Below are 25,407 nucleotides of genomic sequence, written 5' to 3'. Positions count from 1 at the left end.
AAGAGAAGGAGAGCCTCCCCACTGACCTGGTGAAAGGACACCACCTGCTGGATCCTACGCTTTACTGACTCACATGCACAACACCTGCACTGAAACAATTCCTCCATTATCCTCCAAAAAATACCTCAAACAGCTTCCAGAGCAGCCGTAGTAGTTTGCTCTCCAGCAGACATAATAAAAGCAAGTTCTGCTAAGAGGCAGTTTGCAGTAATTTCCCCAGACAGTATGATAATCAAACTCTGCTCACAATCTGCACCTCAAACCGCCGCACTCTCTATTGACTGCTGCTACTAAGGAGATTAATTACAACACAGACACAGTTACCTCTCTGTGGTATACATCAGTCGTAGCCCACAGCTAGTGTCTAAACTCTGCTGTGTGTTTGCATATTTATTTACAGGTGGGAGCATATGTCCTAAAGGCACGGTCCAAAGGGAAAGTGCTAACGTCATGTTAGAGAAACAGAGAGACAGTAATAGAAAAAGAAGATCTGGAGGCAGCGTTCAGGTCTGTCATTCAACAGCCCCAGATGAACGTGTGCATTCTTTTTTTTTTTTTTTTCTAGACAAATTAGCTAGTGGAGCGTGTCACTTGAAGAAAATATTTATTGGACAGTGCATACATTATCAAAAAAAGCCACCAAGTAAACTAACGTCTCACTGCATATGCTGTGTGTATCTCCAGAAATAACCGGTCAGCATGGATTTCACTGTGAGACGTTATAAGATGACAAATGGAGATTATTTTCTTCTTTTGTGGGCTATAATTAAAGAGCAAATTTACACTGTTCTCCTGTATCTTAACACAATCACACCCACGTGAATATTAGGAAAATTAAATAGGGCTCTGCTACAACCCTTTAAGATTAGGAAGATCTCAGCTTAACACACATTAACAATTGACTAACAGAACTTGCATGCACCTTGTTGTGTGCGTGTGTGTGTGTGTGTGTGTGTGTGTGTGGCAGGCAGGGGGCCCAGGGGGTGAAGAATGCAGGCAGACGGCCCTGGCTTGCCTGGTTACAACAACACCGCCAGGGGCATGAAGGCTGCAGCTGCCACACAAACACACTCACAAAACCATATTTTGCCCAATCCCAGGCCCACCATCGCCACCCTAACACCCTAGCGCTCTAGCTGAATCTTGGCTAGCACACAACTGCACTCAAGAATGTGTGTGCCTGAAGGCCATGCCCCTCTCCCATCCACCAACCTGTCATGCCAGTTGTTGCTCTTGCTAACACGCACATTTGACATGGGAACACGTTCGGTGACACTGTGTTTTGATCAGGATGAGACCATTTTATTCTCTGGGATTTTTCTTGTGCTTTCCATTAATTACTGTTAATAGTGCTTTCCAAAAATTATACTGACTGGCCTCTATACTTTTTTTAACATGTCGGCATCATACTTGAAAAGGACCCTAAGCCATATTTCTGTAAGTGTTCGCTCGCAGCCCAAGGAGTTACACTAACAGATAAAACACACGCAAGATCAGCATCTAAATGTCAGAATACACAGGTATATACTAATTGAGTGCTTGTGCTGAACTGACAACAAAGCTTTGTGATAAAGTGCACATTGAGTTATAATTTCTAATGCACAAGCTAAAAATCCACTCTATTTTGAGTATTTAAAAAAAAAATTGTTTAACTTGGGATTTATTTTTTCTTATGACGTACAGTAGAACTTAAGAAAGTCATTTACCTCATTGCTTTATTGATAAAAATCCAGTAAAACAATAACGTGAGCAGATCACAAATCAAAATCAATCTAACATGCATGGTTTTAACTAGAGAGGTTTTGTTTATATTTAATAAATGAGATAAATCTAATAAATTAATTAAGGCAAAATTACACTAGTGCTTAGACAAATGTAGGGTTAGTGAAATGAAGGGATCACTTGTGTGGAAACTCTTTTCCTTCATTGCATTCCAACTCATGGCTGTTCCCCACCACTGCTGAACACAGTAATGACAAGGTAAAAGGGTTTTAGAGGTTGTAATGGTTGCGTGCTCATCTTCAATAGTCACGTTTGAACAGAGTCAACAGCTACCTTTTCTATGATGGTGAGGTGTGTGTGAAAGTTATAACACTTTAACAAACAGATGCACCCGGCAATCTATAATATACAATTGTATTTATTACCTACGAGGCAACCTCATGGTGAAGACCCTGAGTAGATTTCTGAATTGTTGTGGCCATAATTGTAAATCAAAGTCTCTCAGGTCGGCTCCCTGAGCTCAGCTTAAAATGAATAAATGACACCTGGGTGTTTCTGCGCTTTAAATTTTAAATAACTTCTAAATATTTCATCTTTCATTTTAGCTGTCATTTAAAATAAAACAAAAAACATCCCAAGTCTTACTTTAATTCCTTCGCTTCTCTTAAAGGATATTTTGTTTTTTATTGATGTTTTTTCTGTTTTAGAAATTATATTTGGATTTGTTTGTTGCTAGCCTGTTTGATATTTGGTGCTAAATGCATTTATTGTGAAGCACTTTACAAGTTTTGTTTTGAAAAGTGCTATACAGTATAAATACATCTTACTAAGTTCCTACCACAGATTAAAGTGAGTGAAGGTATTTTAATGTTTTGTAAGAAATCATTAGTGGAAAACATATTTTTATCCTTTTTATAATGTACATCTTTAAAAGATCATGCTAGTGTTTGCAACTGTTTTACAGCCATTTACTCCACTCTCATGTTCTCTATATTACTGTTGCACTTTCCACTATGTAGACTTAGACTTCTCCTATTAATCCTTTTGGGATGACTCCCGCAAGGAAATTGAAATTTCCAGAATCAGTTTCAGCAAGAATAGAGTATAGAAGACCGTATAAAGATAACAATAATAACAGTAAAAATAATAATAATACCAATAACAATATGAACATTCCGCTATAAAAAGACATTAACCATACATTGTAAATAAATGTACTGTGGCATTTAACATTTCTTATCAGACAATATGAATTGAAATTCTACCTACAGTGATTGCACGTTGATTTTAATGGTATCCTTTTAAACAATGTTAAGTATTGTTACAGGATTAACAATACTTACTACCAGGGTTTTGGTTCTACGTTTTTTTTTATTATAAAAAAAGCTTAGAACCAAAACCCTGGTTCTAGGTCCTTACATCTTAGTTATTTTATATGTGTTTCAACGATCAATATTATGTGCAATATACTATCATGCAAAAAATAAGGTTTGCCAATTCTGAGTTACAGATTCATAACATTAGGAAATATACAGTATTATTTTGGCCTGTAAGGCTGTATATTACCAGCATCTCTTTTATTATTAGTTATTTCATATAATTACTTCCTGATCACAATTATAACTACATTCAAACAGAAGTAAGAGACTGGCTTTGAACGATAGCGCTACATGTAGATTTTCTGCTGCAAAAATAAAGAATACAGACATTAAATATGACAGGAATTAAGAAATAAAAATGAAAGCTGTTAAAGCTGTTAAGGGGTGCACAACAAGACCAAAGTTGGTCTTTGAGCAGACTAGGCTCAGTGTCAATTTACTTTAATGAATGTCAGTGTGGAGAAAGTTGAAGCTCCAACTGAACTCACACAACTCTTAAAATAAATCATTCTTAGCAATGAGCTCTATTAAACCAGATTTGGAAAATGTGTAAAAGGGACGTCAGAAAAATATATTCATAGGCTTTAAACAGCTGTGGATGAACACAGAAGCCGTCTGCTTTCATTTCGGCACTGTATTAACAGAGGTTTTGGTGCTGCTGCAGGCTGTTATATCATCTATTCCATGTCATAGTGTTTGCTGCTGTGAGGCCTGCTGACTCTTTTTAAGTTGTGCGTTTGAGGGTTAGCTTTCCTGGCATTAAAGTGTTTCTGCTGTTGTTACTTTTAACATTTTTCTAAAGAAGGGACAGGTGTTTCTATACTAGCTTTCTAGCTGTAGTTTTATGAAGTAGTGTTAGCGAGTGACACTGACAGGGGCTTGAGATGTGACACTTTGCACAGTTAACGCTCCAGCTTGCAAGCCTCGGGCTACAGCCCGACATCTGAGCTGCAAATCTGTGTATCTTTGTGTGTGTGTGTGTGTGTGTGTGTGTGTGTGTGTGTCTGAGAGAGATAGAGCTGTAAAGCCACCGTTTGACAATGCTCTTTCAGCAGGCTGCCCTGCGGTTGCTCCTGGCTACAGAAGCCAGCTGGGCAATGCAGAGATGGTTACGATGAGAAGAGAAGGAGAGGAAGATGAAGGAGAAGGGAGAGCGACTGATTAGCGCCATCCAGGGGTAAGAACACGAGTGTGAGACTAAACTTTTCCTGTCGGTGTTGATATGGTTTAGATTTCCCCACATTCTCACTCATTCAGTCTCAGTTCAAATCAGAAACGTTAAACATTTAAATATAGCAACTTCATTTTATATTTTAATTTACTTTTTGACAAAGTGCTCAGAAAATGTACAGTAGCGGCTAAGAGAAAACGGATCCATCTCAGCCTAGATCATATCGGGCCTGAACATCTTTTTCTGTTATTTCTGTAACACACTCAACTTTTTTTGTTTTGTGAAAAATTAAAAAGTCCAATTTAAAAAAAAATCTGACAGACAGCAGCAATGATGTCATGTTATTTACATGAAGGTAAGGCTTCAATATTAAGTTTGTAAACTCTGGACCTCCATTGCCTTTATCCCTGTTTTCTACACATCTCACTCTTTTATCCTCCCTCTATCTCTCAGATCACACACACAGTTGCAACTCATCATATACACAGATTCACAGAAACATACCCGTGTGTCTCTCTCACACACACACACACACACACACACACACACACACACACACACACACACACACACACACACACACACACAGAGATGAGACAAATGAAAGCTGTCATGTTTCTTCTGCCCAGCCTCTGTTAACTTAATTTGCAAATGAAAAGTTTTTGCAAGGAGCATCCTTTTGCTTCTGGGGCATGGCAGCACACTGTGTGTTTGGAGGGGTGTGTGTGTGTTTGTGTGTGTGTGTATGTGTGTGGCAGGAGCCCAGATGAAGCAGCCCTCGCCCAGGGCTCGATGTCCGCCTGCGGTAACAGCAAGCCTGTTCCTTTTTCCCCGGCCCGCCGCGACCATTTGTTCCATTAACCGATCTCCTGGAGCCTCTGTCTGTCTCTCACACACACACACACACTTCAACAACTGCTTGCACAGCTCATACCACACATGGCCCTCCATCCTTTACTCCATCCTTCGCTCCCTCCTTCCCCTCCTTCCCCTCCTCCTCCAGACGCACACACCATCTTACTTCATGGAGGCCATATGGCCCAGTGAAGCCTGTGGATCTACAGGCACATCTGCGTATATGTTGCTGCTCTCCTTAAAGGGCTGTACAGTGTGTGCTCACATAAACACAGTACATGCACACACACCCAGGTCTGACAAACACACTCTTCTGTCACTACAGTATGTGTGGTTAAGCAAACATTGGTGTTATGTTGGTCTGCTGTGTATGTGTGTGTCTGTGTATGTGACCTCAGTGTGTACATGCATAGTGATAATTGGTGAAACAGCCTGCGAACAGCTGTGGGGTGAGAAAAAGGTTGCGTGGTGCTGCAGAAGGGAGGAGGAGAAAGAGGAGAGGAGTAAAGTTGGAGAATAAGAGGAAAGTGAAAAGAGATACAACGAAGAGGGTGAGGTAAGAAAAGAAAGTTTAACAGCTTATCATCAGGAAATATTTGAACCGTCATATTAACTTTCACAAGCAAATAATTATCATTTCTTAGTTCTTACTAGATCGTACGTTTTTCTATATTCATTGATTGGCACTAAGATCTCTGGATTCACCTTTAATAAACTGTAAAATACCATGCATCCATCCCCTGGATTGTGCTTCAATTTTCATCTGTAATTTGGTTAGGTATTGAATACATATATTCCGAGCTGTCTCACAAACAAAACAACACTTATTGAGAAACAGGTGATTATCATTTCAATCAAGTAAAAAGAGATGTATTATTTTGTTTCTATTTCCTCAGAATAGGCACCAGGAATTGCATACAGTAATACAACCTAGTCAAATGTCACCAGTCACATAAATAATCTGGAGAATAAAGATGTAGATGGCTTGAAAAGTTAATACAAATAAGAAATGCTACAAACATTCCCAGTTGTACAGACTCATGTAAAATATACATTTACCTTACTGCTCACAGAAACGCATGTAACTTTTGACTTAATTATTTACAGTAGCTGGCTTTGCATTTTCCCTAACTCCATCTTTCCACCCTCTATTCTATCCCTGTATTTCAAGGGAAAAAAATGCAACACCACAGACATTGTGAAATAAATAATTAAGTGGTGCAGCAAAACATTGTGTGCTAAAAACCCCTGTGTAGTTTTGGCATCAGCTTGCCCATGTAAAAATAAATCAAGCTGATTTTCCAAATGTTTTGTGCGTGGTGCGCTGTTGCCGCTCTTCGCAGCACAGATTGCAGGCCGATGGAGAGGCTGTGGGGAGGGGCGGGGCGCTGGATATTAAACCCACTTGCACCAGCTTGTTAACACATACACCTTAACCCCCGAGCGGCGCGGCAGGGCGCCCACCGAGTGCTCAGGGCCTGCAGGGACAAACTAACATATACCCAATGTAAGGATGACTGAAACACAAACACAAACACACACACACACACACACACACACACACACACACACACACATTTTAGTACGAGAACAGAACCATATAACCATATGTAGAGAGCCCGATGTACACGCTCATACACGAATATGCTCACAAACATAACTGCGCTCACACAGATTGCAGGCCGATGGAGAGGCTGTGGGAAGGGACGGGGCGCTGGATATTAAACCCACTTGCACCAGCTAGTTAACACATACACCTTAACCCCCGAGCGGTGAGGCAGGGCGCCCACCAAGTGCTCAGAGCCTGCAGGGACAAACTAACATTTACCCAATGTATGGATGACACACACACACACACACACACACAGACATCAGTACGAGAACACAACCATATGTAGAGAGCCCGATCTACACGCTTATAACCGAATATGCACACAAACATAACTGCGCTCGCACACGCACGTAAAAAATAGAGATCTACACACACTGCAAGACATTACTGCAATAAAGCCCTGATAAATACTGTGGATCTCTCCTTCTTTATTTGTTTAAGCTATAATAAATAAGCTATATAAATGTAGAGTAAGAATAAATAAAAGAATACATTTGAGGCAGATTTTCAGGTTTTGTCCCCAGAGCACGATCAGTACCAGAAATACAATACCATACTGAAAAACCATGTACCAGCTGCAGTGTAGTTAATCTTAAACGTGAGTCATACCTCTCTCACCTCCCTTACATGTATCTGATACTGTACCTCCTTATAATAACTCACCTAAAACTTCATATATAAATGTCAAAAATGCATACCGGTATATTAACTGCTCTAATGCCATAAATGCATTCCCAAACATGCACACTTTTTTCCAAAACAATTATCTCTGGAAAATAAAAACCACAAAAATGTGGTCAAGCGGCTTAACAGTCACTGCAAAAGTGACCTTATGTAGAACTCCACTCAAGAGATTTTTAAATATCAGGAGGATTCATCAACCAAGTAAGTGTCAAAGCAGAAAATAAAACTCACTAAATGCCAAGAGTGATTATCGTGGTTCAGTTGGGAGAAGAGAGAAGTTAGGTCCCAACTTCCCAGCCAATCCACTTTTGGCAGCCAGAATCCTACTCTGCTAAACCTCCTGAGAACATGCAATAGCAACCCATACACACACACACACACACACACACACACACACACACACACACAAAAATACCACCATAACATATGCACGGAAACATACAGAATATTCATACTTCACACTCCACGACAACTTAGAATGTTTTCTATTGTATGAAACACACAAAGAGTCACACTCAACCAGGAGACAGCTGTGACTTGGTAAACTTTGTTTTTTTGGCAGCGTCTGACTGTCGACAGGTTAACACCAGTGGGTGGTGGACAATATGTAGTGTCAGTGATGGAGCAGGAGAAAAGGGTGAGTGTGTTTGGTTTCATGTAAAAGGAAGGTGCAGTTGAGTGGGGGCATGGAGGTAGAGATCCTGCAGAGTGGGGCAACAACACCCACACCCTCGCCCACACTGGCAGAGCAAGACTTAATGCCAGGAAATTGGGGAGACACACACCAACTGGGCTCCACACTCATGGAGGAAGAGACCCCTGCATCGCATCACATCACATATACTTTTCAAACACACACACATGTGCAGATACTGTTGCATAGGCACTTTTACCTGCAGGTATTATTTGCCAATGTAACATATTTACTTTTTTGCATTTGTAATGTTTGTGTTTCACAATTCTAAGGGTAAAATGTATCAACTATACTATTAATTGCCCTCAAAATTGAAATGGAAAATATGGTACCAATTGCAGAACATCACAAAAAGCCCTTCAGTGAATTAGGGAGTGTTGTCTGACAGCTAATTTATCAAGTTTGTCTACTTCAAAAAAAAAAAAAAAGACAAACTTAGCTGTGCTTCTGCTATTGTAGATTGAACTAATAAGACTTAATGAGCCTGACTGATGCATCACTTTGAGTTCCGATCAGCTTGCAGTTTACAACCAAACAGGTAGAATTTTAACATTTTATCATGGGCTGGATGATGGCGCAGTGGATATGACACATGCTTTTGGTGTGGGAGAACTGGGTTTGACTCCCACTTCAACACAATACATCAACCAATGTATCGTGTCCCTGAGGAAGACACTTAACCTATAGTTGCTCCAGAGGCGTGCAACCTCTAATATATAGTAGTTGTAAATCGCTTTGGATAAAAGCGTCAGTTAAATGACATGTAAGGTTATCATGAATTACCTTGTTGTTAACTTCATAAATCATTCAGGCTGAAACTGGTAGCAAATTTCTGTTTCAGCTAGTGCAAATTATCCATGCAGGGCTGTTAGTTTCCTTTGTGGATCTATAACAAGTTTTTTGTTTCCAGTGCGCCATATAAGATAAAAGATGGTTGTCAAACAGAGAACAGTTTGATGAGCTGCCACAAAAACCACTGTGTCACTAAAAAAGAAAACTATTTTCACAAGGTGGACTGTTAGGGACAGATTGTAAAAAACTGCACTTATTTCTTCTTTTGTAAAGGCCTGCTGCTGCTAACGGAAAGGAATTAAAAGTTAAAAGTACTTTGGGAACATTTAACTCCAACAAGGCTCTTGTTATGTTAATAATATAAAAAAAAAAGATAGAATTTTAAGACATGTGTGCCAGTTTTTCATTGAAATAAGTGTAGTAGTTCTTGACTGAGGAACTAACAAATCAAAGTTATAAGTTGTGTAGTTGTGTGTATATAATGCATTATGCATATTTAGGTACCTGTCTTTCATGCGCTGGTGCATGCGGCCGTGCTGGACACACTGTTCCTCCATGTCCGAGCAGCGAGCTCTCAGACTCTTTGCTGTCTCTTCTAGGTGCTGCTTCTCCAGGGCCAGCTGCTCCAGCTCTCCTCTGCACACACAAGCAATGCAAGCTGAATAAAATATGAAACAGATTCAAAATAATTTGTAGTAACACATTCTAGATCAGACGTCACAAAGTGCTTCACAATGCATGACAAACATGATAGAAATGAAATACATAAAAGAGAGTTATAAATAAATAATTAAAACTCAAGCAATGGGAAGTCTAAATAGGTGGGTCTTGAGTCCACAGTCTTCGCAGATCTCGGGCCCTGTTTTAACAATCCAAGCGCACGGCGTGAAGCACATGGCGTCAACCTATAGCACATACAACAAAAGGTCCCTGGCCTGATGTTGCAGTTACGTGAAATCCGTCTTAACCACAAATCCATCTGATGCCATAATGTCTTTGTCTGCTGCACAACATTACACTAGACAATCAGTAGACGTCTCATTGTCAGACTTACAAATTAAAAATTTCAAGACTTTTCTCATTTGTCTGAAACAGTCTCGGTGTAACCTCGCTTAGCCTGACTGAGGCTGTCCAGCAGGACTTTAACCGCTACACTGGGCTTGGACTCCAGGACCTCAAACAGCCTGAGGCACAAAACACACTAATACCACACTGTTGCTAAACTACGTAACACACACATACAGCAGATGTAGGCTATGAGCCTTCATGCCAGTGTGTCAACATGTATGAGAGTTCCTACCCATGAAGAAAACACATTCAAGGTGGCAGTTATTACTGTGTACATATATTTGTATTTAGTATTGAGGTCCACCCATAAGAAAACACATAAGGTACTTTGGTGTGTGTATTGTGTGCACGTGTCCTGTGGCTGGTGAAGCCAGTGCAGTCTGGCAGGGCCAGATTGGGGGCTGTCATGTGACTAATGTGCAGCACAGCTCCAACAGCTTACAGGACACTGGGCCCAGGGTCACTCACACACTTACACACAGGCAGCCCAGATGGAGAGCTGTGTAGGCATGCTGTGACTACTGTAGCATCAGGTTAACAAGAAAACAGGTCAGACTGGAAAGCAGTGTGTAGTATGTTGACATACTCTGTCCAAAAAGCCTGGATAGATGATGCTTCATGAACTAATGACATGAGTGTCCAACAGATAGAGGGAATAAACATTGGAGTGAGGAAAATAACTGGAAAAGAGAGGCTTTGTGTTCCTACACAGGTAGATTTAAACTCACAACACAATTGAGTGAATAAAATCATAAAATATTATGAAAGAGAAAATACTGACCTGCTGTTTTCTGTCAGCTCCTCCAGTTTGACACCCAGCATGCAGCACTCCTCCTTGAGCTTCCTGATCAGGGAATTCTGGGAACTCAGCAGACCGTCCAACTCTCCAACTGAAAATCGATCATGGGAAAGTTGTTGGTTACTGTGAGGTTAACCACCGTGGGTGATTTTGTGTGCACTTTGAGTAACAGTCAGAAACGGTGGAAGCACTGGCACTGATGGAGGTTTGCTCAACGTAACTTCTGTTAGACACTTTTCAGCCCACACGCCTACACTGAAGTTCAGATGTGGTCAAACTCAAAAGCCTGCCTAGAGGACCTGTTGTCACTGGACACCACCATCTCCCACTTCTCCTTCTTTCTAATAATAGACACATGTGTGTATACAGCAAGTAGGAAAGACAACCTCAGTGAAAAAAGAAATGACAATTACATTCGTAATTGCCTGTAATTGTCAGGCCATCCAAAAGGCCTTAAATATGTGAGAAAAACATCTATATTATGAACCGAGCAGAACAATTACATCGATTGTAACTAAAACTGCAGCAAAAGTGCGTATTGTTATAGATACATATGGTTCTTTGTATTCTCAAAAATCCTTTTGGTCAACATTCACATTAAAATTGTTCAAACAACAGGTGGAGATGTACAGAGTATAAATATAAGCACAGAAAATAGAGGATGGAAAAGTGCGAGAATAGTAAAACGAGATGGAGAAAGAGAGGGGGATTGTTGTTTGAAAGCACTTTCTTCTTTCCACCCTTCCTGCCACATCCTCATCCGCTCATGGGGGCCTCTTTCTGAACAATCCAACATTGGGCTTTCATCATTCCTTTGAAATGATCCCCATCCCGCTCTCCAACATATGTCTGCTCTTTCAAAATAACAATGGCTGTTGTTTGGATTGAGGGAATGATCCACCTGCTCGGGCATTCTGTTACAGTCAACCAAAACCAAAAAACACCAAGGACTCCCAGTCTTTGAAAAGTAGCTCACACTTGTAAAGTTATTTATTTTGCATACAGTAGATATTGGGATGGAAAGAAAGAGATAGAGAAACATAGTATGGTAGAGGAAGAGCCATGATGGTAGATGCCTATGCTATTTATGCCATTTACCTGCAGGCTGAAATTTGACTCTACACTTGTAATATTTCCCTTCTTCTTTCTCTATGTGCTATATAAATATAAAAGGAAGACTGGGAGAGTTGTCAAGGCCAATGCCCAGTGAAGTTTCACATAATATTATTCACTGGCTTCACATGTGTGTCCACTATGAGTTACCATTAACCTTTCATTTCACTCTGTACAGCCTCTGTCCCCAGATCTGTGCATAGAGGGCAGAAAGGGAATGCTACAAAGCATGACACTAAACTACACAAACTCACGGGTGTGCACACACATGTACACTAAACAAAGTTTGGTCAGTGCTGGAAAAGTTGCATGAAGAATGCTAATTAGCTGAACAGGCGTTGAATGCGTCTGGCCATGCGTAGGCCAAAAAGAACCCTGGGACACAGAAACACAGCAGAACTGGCACTGGAAACAAACAGAGAAAAATGAGGGAGGGAGGGAGGGAGGGAGGGAAGGAGGGAGGGAGAGAAGAAGCGTGGCAGGGAGGGAGGGATGGAGAGAAATAAATATCTGATATCATCTAGAGGCTGCTCTGTACGCATTTACTCTAAAAGGAAACATGAAAAAAATAAATCTAAGGTGGAAAGGAGCAGAGAAGAAGAGAGAGGGGGGACGGATGGATGGACGGACAAACGGATGGACAGAAAGGCGGGATTTGGAGAGCAAGAAAGCTAATTATCCAGCTCGTCTGTTGGGTTGCACGGGGAGAGGAAGTGATGCGAGCTACTAAAGGACGTCCACCCCTCCATCCCCTCCCTACCCACAGTTTCCTGCTGTGCTCTGATGTCAGTTCTCTTTAGACAACATGTGTGCTGCCGACATGCGCCAGAAACAGACCCTTTGTTTTACCTCCCCCACACACACACACACACCTCCCTCCATTCCTCCCTCTGTACCCTCCATCTTTGTTCTGCATAGCAGCAGGCTCCCTGGTTGTTGAATGGAACCACAGGTAAATAAAAAGATAGGAGAAAGAAGGGAGGGAGGGAGGGAGAGCCGTTGCGGGTGGGTGGTGGTTGTGAGGGGGGGATCCAGATGGTGCAACAGATGTGCTAGCAGCAGCACCTCTGCTGTGCAGAGAGACAGCGAGCTCTGAGCTCGGTCTCTGTGCGCTGCTCCCATTATCTTCCCTCTGCTCTGCCCTGCTATTCTCTTGTCTCCTCTCAGGACTTCTATTCTGCTCTTTTGAGGTCACTTCAGCTCAAAGGATTTGTGTTTCCGTCTGTCCCCTCCCATTTTGGCCATGTTGTGTTGGTGGAGAGCAAGGTGGCACAGTAAGAAGGAAAGCCATCCTTTAAAAAGAAGTTGCAGGTTCAAGACCCTGTTTCAGCAAAGATCCGCCCTGCTGAAGCGTCCTTGAGGAAGAGACTGAAACCCTCCCAGCTCCAGGGCTGCGACTCTGTAGCTGACCCTGATTAACTCTGCTGTTTGGCTCCTTGCAGTTCTGAATATTCTGACTCAGTGGGCTCCATCCTATTTAGTTTTGCTTTGTTCAGCCCCCCCACATCACCCTTCCCTCTGTTTTAGACAATTAATATGCCTGTGTACCATAATGACCTACAGTAAACCTACTAAAATAGCAGATTTGAGACTTGCTGCAGTGTGACTGTGTATAAATGTTCTCAAGTATGTACAGATCTCTAGTGAAAACACTTTAAAGCAGCTTTTTGGGAAGTCTGACCTCCTATGTCCAACTGATTTGGCTCCACTGCTGCTGCCAGCCACAATTTGCTGCCATTCTAGCTGGTGGGCCTATGGCCACCAGATGCAGGAATGGAGCGTCTCTGAAGAGAAAAAAATCACTAATGAATTTCACTAATGAATGTATAGAACCGAAAGGCATAGATTGATATCTATTGTCATATGAGATTCATTTAATATTTAATGAGGCATTTCATTAGTTATTGGTTGTCAGCAGAATTACTTTTACTTGTTTATGTCTCTTCTTCTCTAAAGTCTAGCATACGTACTGCAGGAGAATTATTGCCACAATACAAACTGTTTAAGAAATACAGATCAGTTTAAGAATTAGAGAAGATGCTGTGCTGCGTACAGTTGTTAAAATAAGTTAAGTAAAAGCTCAGAGTTTCTGTTATCACACTGGGTAACCAAATGTAGCTGCTGACGGACAGACTTAAACTCCTCCAGTCAACATTTGAATAGTGACAGAGATGTGGCAAAGCTGGGGCTCAACCGAAACTCGACACAGCTGCATCCAGCATCCAGGATGAGGTTCCACTACACAAGACTTTAAATTACACATTCTCCTTTGATAACAAAAACATGAAGGGGAAAGGAAAGATGGGTTTTGACGAGCTGATATCCTCGAGTAATCGGACACTTAATTATCTTTGAAATAGGTCAGATATGTTTAATTAAGTCAGAGGAGGTGGGATGGAAATAGTGAGCTATGACACAGGTGTATGGTGTGTCTGGCCTGGACCACTGCTAGACACAAATGCTGTTGGTGGAAGCACTGACCTCTCTGCTGGTTTTGAGCCTCGGTTTGCTCCAGCAGCACAGCCAGCTCTCTCTCTCTTTCCCGTGCTGAAAGGGTCGCAGATGCCCTTTCCTCTTCATGAGCCCGTTCTGAACTCTCTCTGTCCTGTCTAGGGGAAAGGACCGGGGTGTTAAAGAAACATTCAAACCACAATCCTTTTTACAATGACAACAAATGTATCCACAGTTTCCAATATATACAGCATTTTGTCAAAATAAGACATTTCAAAATAGCATGGTATTCATTGGATGCACAATTTCATCACATAACTTGGCTTAATACAGTGTGTGTAAAAACAGTGTTCATCCAAACAGAGAAGCCAAATATTAATCTGTGCCTAAGATGATTGATTACTCATCTTCTCATGTTCTCAACTGCGTAAAAAGCAGCCCTGAAAGCAGTACATTTAAGTATTGCTCTCATAAAGAGAATTGTAAAATGAGAGCAACAAATGAGTGTGAAATGCCCCACATCATACTCTGAGTATGAAAAAAAAATGCAGGCCCTACATTTTTTGACCAGTTACCAATCAAAATACAGCAACCTGTTAATTTAAGTTAGGACAAGCAGTTGACTGATCGATGTATTTCTAATAAAGTCCCTCATACTTTTGTGTCCAAAGACTTATAATGGGAAAAAAAGGCAGGCAGATTAACACAGATGTGAGAGAGAACGAAGGAGGAAATCACACACTGTACAAACAAGATGACAGAAAGGACAGAAAGGAAAATGACAGAAAAGACTCAGGGGGAAGAAGAGTCAAAGTGTCCGGCCACTGTCGGCTTGAAGACATGAGTCGTACTGAGACGTACTGCAGCTGTCTGCAAAACAACAGATGAGCGCACACACACAGACACACGCTCTGTAATATTACTTTGCTCAAGGTGCTTGTCATCCTGTGAATTTCCTGCACAATTTGTATCAACATGATTCAATTTCCAGCCACATGAATGCCAAAAACCCTACAGCGACAACATCAGTCGATTTATCATATTTCTTTTAGTTATATAAGGTCTACATATAAATAACTCCATGACTTTGTAGTTTTAATGGAGAGACGATTAGCATGACAGATTTGGTAGTAATCAAATAGTTTTAATCTCCACTCCCTTTGTTCCTCTCAATAACAAATAACTGGCATTGAACAACACTGCATTTTACTCCTGTTTGAACCAACTTTCTAACTCAGCTGAATGTACCCAAACAACAGAGGAACAGACAAAGAAGGAAAGAAAAGAAAAACTACAAAGACAGGAAAAAACGAACAAATAAACAGAACTCTTCCTGAAGTCCAAAGGCGCTAATGAAGAGAGAATTCTCCAGTTTAAGTGAAAACTTTTCTCCCCTACAGCGCTTGGCCTGCATCTCTAAAGTGACCGCGTCTGTCTGTTCCTTCGTGTGTGTGTGTGTGTGTTCTCCTGCTGTCCTGCTGTCTGGGGTGTGAAAGCGGGTGGCGGGTGTGCAGGGGACACAAGGAGACTGTGTGTGTCTGTACTCGCGTGTGTGCGTGTGTGACTGTGTGTGAGAGTGAATGAACCCCCGCTGGGCTTGAACAGCAGCCTGAGCCACCAAAGCGCACACCAGGGCTCAGCGGGAGATGGCGGGCAGGCGTTGCCAGCCATTTGGTCCTGCAAGAGGTTCCAGGGGGCCGTGTGTATTTGCGTATATGTGTGTGTGTGTGTTTTTGTGTGTGTGATTGGGGGGGGGGGGAGACTCACACCAGACCTGTTTACCCACCAATTAGCATCAGACAGACCGCCAGAAAGTTCCAGCAGTCAGCAATAGAGTGGTGGTGGTGAGGACGAGGAGGTGATGAAAAACAGGAAAACAGGAGAAGATACAAAAGCTAAAACACCGAGAGCTATCACATATTTGGCATCTGTTTGGTTTTGCTGATCTACTAAACTAACATTTTAAGTACAGCCAAATAAAGTTGCGCAAAGCAGATTCAGGCCCTTCATTTCTGGAAAAAACCTTGAGGAGAACTGCTGATTCTAAGTTTTGGTTCAATAAGTAAAGTGCAAGGGTTCAAATCCCCTTGACAAGGGCCTAAATCGAGAACTAAATTTTAGTGAGACAGAGCGTGCGTTATGAGGTTCTTTCCCCTGCGCCATTTTGAATCCCCAATATGATGCCACGCGTTTACTTACAAAACACTGTTACAAAATGTCTGCTGGTGAGCACTGTCAAAATTAAAGTGTAAAACAGAAAAAGCATAGAAGCGATTTCAGTGGAGAGCCAAGCCCTGGAGCAAGAATTAGGGGCGACGGATAGAGCAGAGGCTGAATATGTGGGGCTGGAGCTGGATAATTCTCCCTGGACAATAATCTGCCTTCCAGCTAATTGGTGAATGGGCTCTGGGTTGCTGCCTGTGGCAGGAACTCTTGTTTGGGCCTAGGAGGCAATAGACTGAATGTTCAGTTAGTAGATAGCTGGGCCTGTTTGTATATGGCTGGCCTGATGCATTGTAGGACAGCTTGATAAGTATGGCGAGAGCTGCATGGGCCAGGGGCCTAAGGTAGGCTGGAATAGCTCTGGGGCTGTGGCCAGGTACAGTGGCTGCTGGGCAAGTGGGAGGTGGCAGAGGCGGTGGCTGGCTGGCTAGCTGGCTGGAGCCGCGAGGAAGAAGAGGGGGCCCAGTCTGCACTGCCTGCCTAAGTGGGCACTATTCAAGCTGTTGCCCATTAGATGTGGGGTGCCAGGGCCTGACCAAGCACGGAGTTTGCAGCACCCCATGGTGCAGCAGGCATCCCACGCCAGAACCACCAAATGCCGTGGTTTATCAGAGAATGAGCACAAATTGGAGTCAGACGGTGGACTTGGAGGAATTGGAGACAGTCGCCAACGCCAGACACCACTGACCGCTGGGCTAAAGTAAAAGAGACTAAACTCTCCCCAAATAAACACAATATCACCCAGATATACATACACACAAAGTGAGGTCATCCAGTGAACACACACAAATATAAAAGGGAAAATCTTTGTGTAAAATACACAAAGTATATGACTATATTGTGTTGTAATTTCAAATAACTATCAACATGATTGATGAAGCTTATTGAACTTGAGTTACTTGCAAGCATTATGTTACCAAAAGCAAGGTAAAGACAAATATTGGATGAAAATGATAAATAACAACATGAAACTAATGGAAAACTAAAGAGAACAATCCCTCAAATCAATGCACAGTCATACGTATGCGCAGGTACATTCCTGTGATGCAAAAATAACAGGTATGAAATTAACATCCAGGTGAAGAGAGTGTGTGCCCATAGCACAAACATGTAAAGACACAAGAGTTGTTTGCAACAAAGATTTGTTGAGAAGGAGACAGAGGATCAGGAGTAATATTAGATGTATTAGAATAATACTATTTCTGTCACGGAGGACCATTTGTACCAATCGCTATGGCAATTTGACATATCTATGAAGTATTATCAAAACTTCCATATGATTGTTTTAAATGTAATTTTTATAATCAGACAATGACCGATTTGTATATTACCTGTCCCTTCTTGACTCCTTGTTACTAACTGAATCAACAAAAAACAGAAAATTCAAGGATCTCAGAATAGTTTTTTAAGATACCTTTGGAATTAAACTGATTTAACTTTATAGCTGGATTTTAGAAAATCCATTACATTTCCCTTCTAATTCATTATTTAAGCTGATGACAATTATCTTGTGAGAAAATATTGATTCACTGAAATGCACTAATGCTGTACTATAAAAATACAACTGTTAACCATTTGCTCAACATGGTGGCACTTGTGATGATTATTTTCTGTGGAGAAATTCCAGCGGATCCAGTGGCTATTTATTATAGACTGCATCAATCAGACTGTATAAATATTCAACAGTTTGATAGGCGGAACTACAAAGATGATTACTGCTGCTGTGTGAGTGGGCTTGTTTATGTGTGACTGTGAGACGGTGAGACAGAGGCCTTGTGTGGGCCTATCTAAAACAATACTGCCAACAAAGTATGAGATCAGCGCAGAGACATTAAAGTGACATATTGAACATTTGCTGCGCTGTCATTGATGCCGAGTACAATAAACACCTGAATTGTTTCGAGTAGCAAAGAGTGTAACAGAATTTTCTCTCACACACACCTACACGTGTTTGAAGACATTTTTATTAAACCTCAGGGTGATGTAAGGCAATCACTCTGCTCCCACCTTTTTCTTCTGACACCCCTCCCTTATGTCTGCTGCTGCTCTACTTTACACAAACACATCAAACACAGTCAGCCTGATGCAGCCTCACCGCGCCTATACTCCGTGCCCAGCCCATCTTCCATCTATCTGTCCACCTATCTGTCCACAGCGTTCTCATCTCTGCTCCGATCCTTTTTTCTGCTGTTTCTATCCATCCCTCCTCCCTCCATTCCCTCCCACCCTTTTTTCCTGTAACTAAACTGGCTGTGTCTCTCTCCATCTGCTGATTCTTCCTTCAGCGGCCCTGCACCTGTTCACACCTCCTCTCCTGTTGGCCACCTCTTCTCTCTTCTCCCCTCTTACACCCCCTTTATCTCTTTCTCTCTCTCTCCCTCCCTCTCTGCTCAGTGCAATGCTGCCAGGCCCATTCCTGGCTTAGTTAGCCTCTCTGTCATTCAATCCATCTGTCGGCAAGTCAACTTTGTTTACAGCGGGCGGCCCAGGCCTCTTTTCTTCTTCAAGGAGCGCTAAATCCCCCCCACTGCCACCAAGGTCAGTGGCATGCCAATCGTGCCCAAAAAACAAAAAAATGCAACTGCTAAATAAACAAAAAAAGAAAAGTGCCCTACCCTTACGACACACATGGACAATAACTCTCTTGAAACATGCACATCTTAATTATCTCAATCTCTCGTGCCTATGCATAAAAATATTCATGTACAAACAGACAGCTACAAATGCACAACCCTCACAGAAACAAACATTTTCTGTTACAACACAAATTCCCTCAGAGAGAAACACAGCTCTAGATACGGGTAATTAGTTGCTGATTGGCCTCTGTCATCATCTATCTCCTCTTAAAACAGAGTGAAAGAAGTTTAAAAGTCTTAATTGGCACACTTGACTGATGGTCTTAACACAGGAAGAGCAGACTGGCAGCACAGGCATCTGTGATTTTTAAAAATAAACACACACCATACGTACAATATGCTCCCATACTGACCTATTCCAGAAACCCAGTACTCTACGTGAGTGTCAAATTTGTGCCCTACAGAAATAGTTGTGGGTAGCATATGTGGCAAGGCTGAGGGTCAAATCAATTTCAGTTGAGAAGGTAAATGATTGGCTAGAATTAATTATTTCAATCAGGATACCAGCTTCAAGTTACTTCTCATTAGACATTTGATAAAGTGAATAATATATGTTATATGGATTTTACAGCATGAATGTCAAATAAATTAACATAAATAAATAACCCCAAAAAAGGTTGTCATGTTTACAAGTGTACATTTCTAATTGATGTTAAATATTTAACATTATTCAATTTAAATAAAGAATTGAGAGATCAGTTCCGTTTCCAATTATCTGAAAACTGGGTACAGCAAGGTTTTCTGTGTTAAAAGTTTGAGGCAAGTTTAATGTAGCTGTATTGCACTTTATTTTTATATGGTTCCGTGAAAAAAAAAAATCTTCCTAGCCATTGTCACATGACCTATTAATGTTTCCATGATGACTATTTATTCAGGGAAGGTTGATTGAGAGGCAGCCTCTCATTTGCAGGAACGCTCTGATCACATTCCCAAAGTGACACACATTCATACCTGGAAGCTGCCCAGTAAAGCCACTGTCGGATCTGCTGCCACTGGGCAGCTCCCCTGGAGCGGTTTTGATATTAAGGGCCTTGCTCAAGGGCACCTCAGTAGTGGTAATGAAGGAGGGACAATTGTGTTCTTTCAATTTCCCCACCCAGATTTTATCCTGCTGATCTGATGATTGAACCAACGACCTTCCGGTCAAAAGGAGGGCTCCAGACTGCAACCCAAATTTGAGAGTGTGTGGCTGAATTTTACATCCTGTCACACATGTGCAACCAAAAAAATGTATCCCCTTTTTTTTGTACACAATTTGGGTATCTATTAGCACGTAAGCTTAACTGTCCTCTCTGCATATTTACAATGTGCACGCACGCACACACACACACACACGCACACACACACACACACACACACACACACACACACACACACACACACACACACACACACACACACACACACACACACACACACACACACACACACACACACACACACACACACACACACACACACACACACACACACAGCTCTGCAGTGTTGTTGAAGTCACAGGGAGTTACGGAAATGCCGATAAAGTGGTTGCAAGTGTGGTTCCAGTTTTTCAAAACTTCACGCCATAGCGTTTTCTGTGATAAGATATTAACGCCGAGGTGAAAGCGGTCGTGGTGCTGTTGACGTTACACTTCCTCTGAGAGAAGCTGGCACAACAGTGGTTTCTATGCCCTGGTGGCTGTAGATGGAACCGTAAGGGGGCTTGAGCCCATCCAGTGCCCGCCGTCATATACACACCATTGCCAGGCTCATGCTTTTCTCCTCTGCTCCGCTTTCCCTCCTCCATTCAAACCCACTCTCCATTCAAAACTCCATCTGTATTCTCATAAACTCTGTTCTCTTTGCAACTTCCACATGTCCTCCTCTCTTTCATTCTCCTCTACCTTTATCTATTTTACCTTCTTTCCATTTCCAGCCTCTGTGTCATCTTCTCAATTCTTATTCACTTGTGTCTTTGCTCATCTTTCCTTACTAACAGTTTGCACTCAAAGAATTCCTTTTGGAGTCAGGTCAATGTGTCTTTCAACCTGGTGCACACAGTTTATTTGGAACAACGAGCACATCACTATGCATAAATCCTAATTTGAGGACTTGTTATGGGCATCATTACTCTGTAAACTAAACAAAATCGACATTCATTCTTATTATTCAAATGCGCTATAGGAGAATGCATTGTATATGATAAAAATGAACTATCTCTGTCTGCAATTGTTTATTTTGTTGGAGGTTTCTATAAAGGTGCAATATGTAATACTGACAGCTAGTATTTAAAATAGTTACTGTACTACAAATTTAAAATACTGGAGAGAGTCGTCTACCCCGCCCCTCCTCCCAAGACTTGAAGTTCCGTTGGTTGCCAGGCTGAGACCACAGCATACACAACAATTTTGCTGGACGCTTGTCTCAAATATATTACTTCACAGCACAGTGGAGTAGCTAACGTTAGAAGCTGGCTATATTGACAGTCATAAAGCCTGTGCACTTCTTTGGCTTAGAATTACAGTTGGAACTGCTAAAAATTCCATAACCTCGGCGTCTTTTTCCACCCGACTGAAATACACATTTTTTTGGCTAAGAATTGTGGCAACAAACGCTAAACCCATTGCTAACTCACGGTCCTCTCTTCCCAATTTACAGCCCCCTCTCTTTGCTCAAAATGAATCACCGCTGTCTGCTACGGACCACTGAACATGCTGCACGTTGTAAACAGCAGTGGCCCGCTTGCCTGGTCCTATGGTAACATTAGCAGTTAGCATGGCGGCGTTAGCCAGGACAACTTTACTGGCTGTCTCAATTGTTTTAGCTATTATGTAAACAACTCAGGTATTATAGCTATTTAATTCAATGTGAGTAGACAAATGTTGAAATTACATAACAGGTAAGAGCCTGTTTCTAGTAGCCGTGACAAATGAACCTGAAGCTAATGCTGTTCAGGAGGAAATTAGCCAACTCAGCGTCCTTTAGCGTTTTTACAGGAGGCAACCCGGCCTGGCTGTCAAACTGGGCAAAGCACAAACAGAAATTCCGTCATCGAACGGAAATTACAAAAGGTGCAAATAACGGCATTAGCGTTGTCAGAAAAGACAGTCTTTCAACTTTGCATGTTTCCTTAATATCTGATAACGCAGGGTCATTTTTGGATTTATTACGGTTAATATATTACATAGCCGACCTTTAAGATTCATACAACCTCAATGTAATATGGGCCAATTGAGTAGCTTTACATTATTTCAAATAAAGCAGTATAATAATAACTGAAGGCAGGTCTCAAATCCAGTGCCAGTTAGGAGTTTGAGGGTGCATCCTGCTGTCTTCTCCCATAATACAAGTTTGACTGTTATACTTAACTTATCGCCACTCTCTTCTCTTCCAGTGTTCCTCCTCTTTGTATCTCTTAGAATATCTCTACTCAGCTGCTACCTTGAACCTATCTTATCTTCCTCCCTCCTATCTCTTGCTCCTGTCTGTATTATCCTTTTGCGATACAATCTGCTGTTTGGGGGCACTGCCATACTACCTATGAGGCACTGCTGTCGCCACAAAGGGCGACAGAAAGAAAGGGATGGTTTGAAGGCAAGAGGGGAAAAAAGAGAACAAAGAGCAGCTATATGAATGACAAAAATTGAAGAGGATGAAAAGATAAAAGCCATAGATCAATCAGGTAAAAAAAAAAGTGAGAGGTAAAAGAGAAATGAGGGAAAGAAAGAGCAGAGAGAGGTTCTGTCATGTTGGATGAAAGCAGTGCCTACTGGGCAGTGGGCAAGTGTAAAGTCACTGATGGTGCCACCCTCACAGCAGGACACACACACACACACACACACACACACACACACACACACACGGTTTAAAGTGGTGGCTTTACACATGTACTCCACAAGACTCTAGAAAAGATGAGCATAAGTGAGGTGAAGATGGATAGTGGATGGATGGCGGAGGGCTGGTGCTCTCCCTTTCCTTTTCTGTCCTCCAGCAGTAGTGTCTGTATGTAGGCCAGTGTCCCAGGGCTCACTTGGCTGGGGTGACAACAGTTGTAGCCGACAGATTTGCCTCCATCTTGCCTGAGGTCTCCCAGTCAGCGATCTGTCTATTTTATCCATTCCCAGCCCTGCAGGATGGACAGATTACTGCTCTGCTTAAGAATTCTGGTACTTATCGGGTGTGACTTTCCACTGCTGAATTTTTAGCATCTACTTTTTATCCTTTATGATATTTCTAGTGCAAATAAGTGTATGCAATTCCAGAGTTAGAGTTAGCGAGGCATGTTTACAGGGGCTCATGGTATCATTTATCTTCTGCAAGAAACAGAGGGATGATGGATGAAGGAGCGGTGTGGAGATAAAGAAAACTTGTCTCCTAGCAGCTTTCTACTTTTACTACCTGGCCTGCCTGAGGGAATAGTAAAAGTAAAGAGACAGGGGGCAGAACCCAGTACATACTAACATCTGAGCACTATAAGTCTGTGGCTTTATTTAGTTGTCTATGTGTTCAATCAAACACACAACAGACCTACGTTACCAATGTCAACATGTGTGCAACATTAATGAGCTGAAGAAATGATCTTGCTCAAGAGGCCACTTTTTTCTTTTTTTTAAAAGTACAGTGCGGATTTCACTAAACTGTATTAAAATAGATCCATTTCCATTTGTTAGTACATGATTTGACACAAATACACATTCTGTTTAAATTATTCTTCATTAACACAGATTAATTTACAATTAAAGACCAGACAAATAAAGCAGAGTAAGGCTAAAACAGTGTGACAGAAAGAAAAAAAGAGACTGAGATTTAAAAAAAAACAAGATAGATAAAAGACTAAGTAGGTCTCAACAGATTGAGCGAGAGAGACAGGGAAAGTGCAAGAGAGAGGTGAGAAGGCAGGATGGCAGAGAGGGCACTCCGACAGCGAGGAGAGAAGAACACGGCAAGGTCTCGTCACCGGGCCAACGGGCCCACCACTGTCAACATCTCTGTGGCGCGCGCACACACACACACACACACACACACACACACACACACACACACACACACACACACACACACACACACACACACGGCTGGCCAACGGCCCTCCCAGCTGCCCTATCCGTAACTGTCTGATTAGTTGTGCTAAGCAGCCCCTCCCCTGCCAACCATGGTGCCATCTGCTACCCAACAACATGGCTGCCGACCAGACAAGCACACACACGCACAAACACACACGCACAAACACACACCGCAAGCCCTATACCTGGCACTGCCCCGCTGCTGTCACACACACACACACAGAGACACACACATTAAACTTCACAGACACAGGTGTACCCCAAAGGTATCAACACTTAACATTCGCACAAAAGCACGCACACAGACTCATCTAATCGCACACTCACAAATAAGTCAAGACACACAAACACAAAACAACAATACTTCATGCATGTGTTCACGCACTCACAAAAAAGTCACACACACAGTTGCTGTAGAGGTTGTGTGTGTGTGCATGTGTGTGGTGACAGTGGTTAGGCACTGTTAATGCCAGGTAGAAAGATGCTGTGCTCAAGTGAGGTTCATTACAGCCCCCACCTCTCCTGAGCGACTACAGCCCGTGTGGCGCCCCGGCCCTTTTATTCCGGGCCGTGATTGGACAAGGGCCTCCCGCCGAGTTGGTTTGCAGCAGTTTTGTCGCGCCCAGATTTCACTTGCTGCTCAAAGCGAGCCTCTGGCGGGACATGGCATCTGCTGCCTCACCTTCCTCATTTACACTTCTCCGCCCTCACACAAACACACAGATCTGTTCACCGCCTTTCCAGACCTTGCTATCACGATCTACAACTGAGGGAAAAAAATAAGACAAAACTAGGTTTAGGTAGAGAGAGAGAAAGCAGCAGCGTGACATGTTTAATAGAGTGTGGGGAACTTTGTGTATAAGAGTCACAGTGGTGGGTTTAGAGCTACTTATCTATCCGACTTTCAGCATCCATCTTCTGATTTCAGGGTCACAGAAAGGAGTTATATGGCTTTCTGTCTCCCCTTCTAGCTCCATCTACCTGCTTACCTATTTTTTTTTTACCCACTGCTTTAATCAGGACTGATGAATATACATTCTCCCTTATCTCATTCAATCTTCTAACATTTTGCTCTGTACTGTGACACCTAACACCTCAACCCTCCTGTCTTATATGTGTGAAATAGTGTTTAAGACTATATATGACAATACAGTGGGGGCATGGTC

General features: G+C 42.1%; 1 protein-coding gene across 2 annotated transcripts in view; it reads right to left on the bottom strand.

The window, feature by feature from the left end:
- Positions 1-25,407, bottom strand: part of sdccag8 (SHH signaling and ciliogenesis regulator sdccag8) — a 41,038-nt gene that overhangs the window by 5,247 nt on the left and 10,384 nt on the right. Inside the window, exons 14-17 of one of the 2 annotated variants that reach the window (XM_034897363.1) lie at positions 14,371-14,498; positions 10,759-10,867; positions 9,414-9,545; positions 4,847-5,150 (exon numbers count right to left, since the gene is read on the bottom strand). In XM_034897363.1, coding sequence (XP_034753254.1) covers positions 4,913-5,150; positions 9,414-9,545; positions 10,759-10,867; positions 14,371-14,498 — 607 coding nt within the window. In that variant the 3' untranslated portion in view covers positions 4,847-4,912. Of the gene's footprint in view, positions 1-4,846; positions 5,151-9,413; positions 9,546-10,758; positions 10,868-14,370; positions 14,499-25,407 lie in introns of those variants that run through there. The other variant, XM_034897364.1, reaches the window with a different exon arrangement.

This window comes from Etheostoma cragini, chromosome 17, assembly GCF_013103735.1.
Source record: "Etheostoma cragini isolate CJK2018 chromosome 17, CSU_Ecrag_1.0, whole genome shotgun sequence".
Lineage (NCBI taxonomy): Eukaryota > Metazoa > Chordata > Actinopteri > Perciformes > Percidae > Etheostoma > Etheostoma cragini.
The sequence above is the reverse complement of the archived record's forward strand: the minus strand, read 5'-3'. Positions and strand labels throughout refer to the sequence as shown.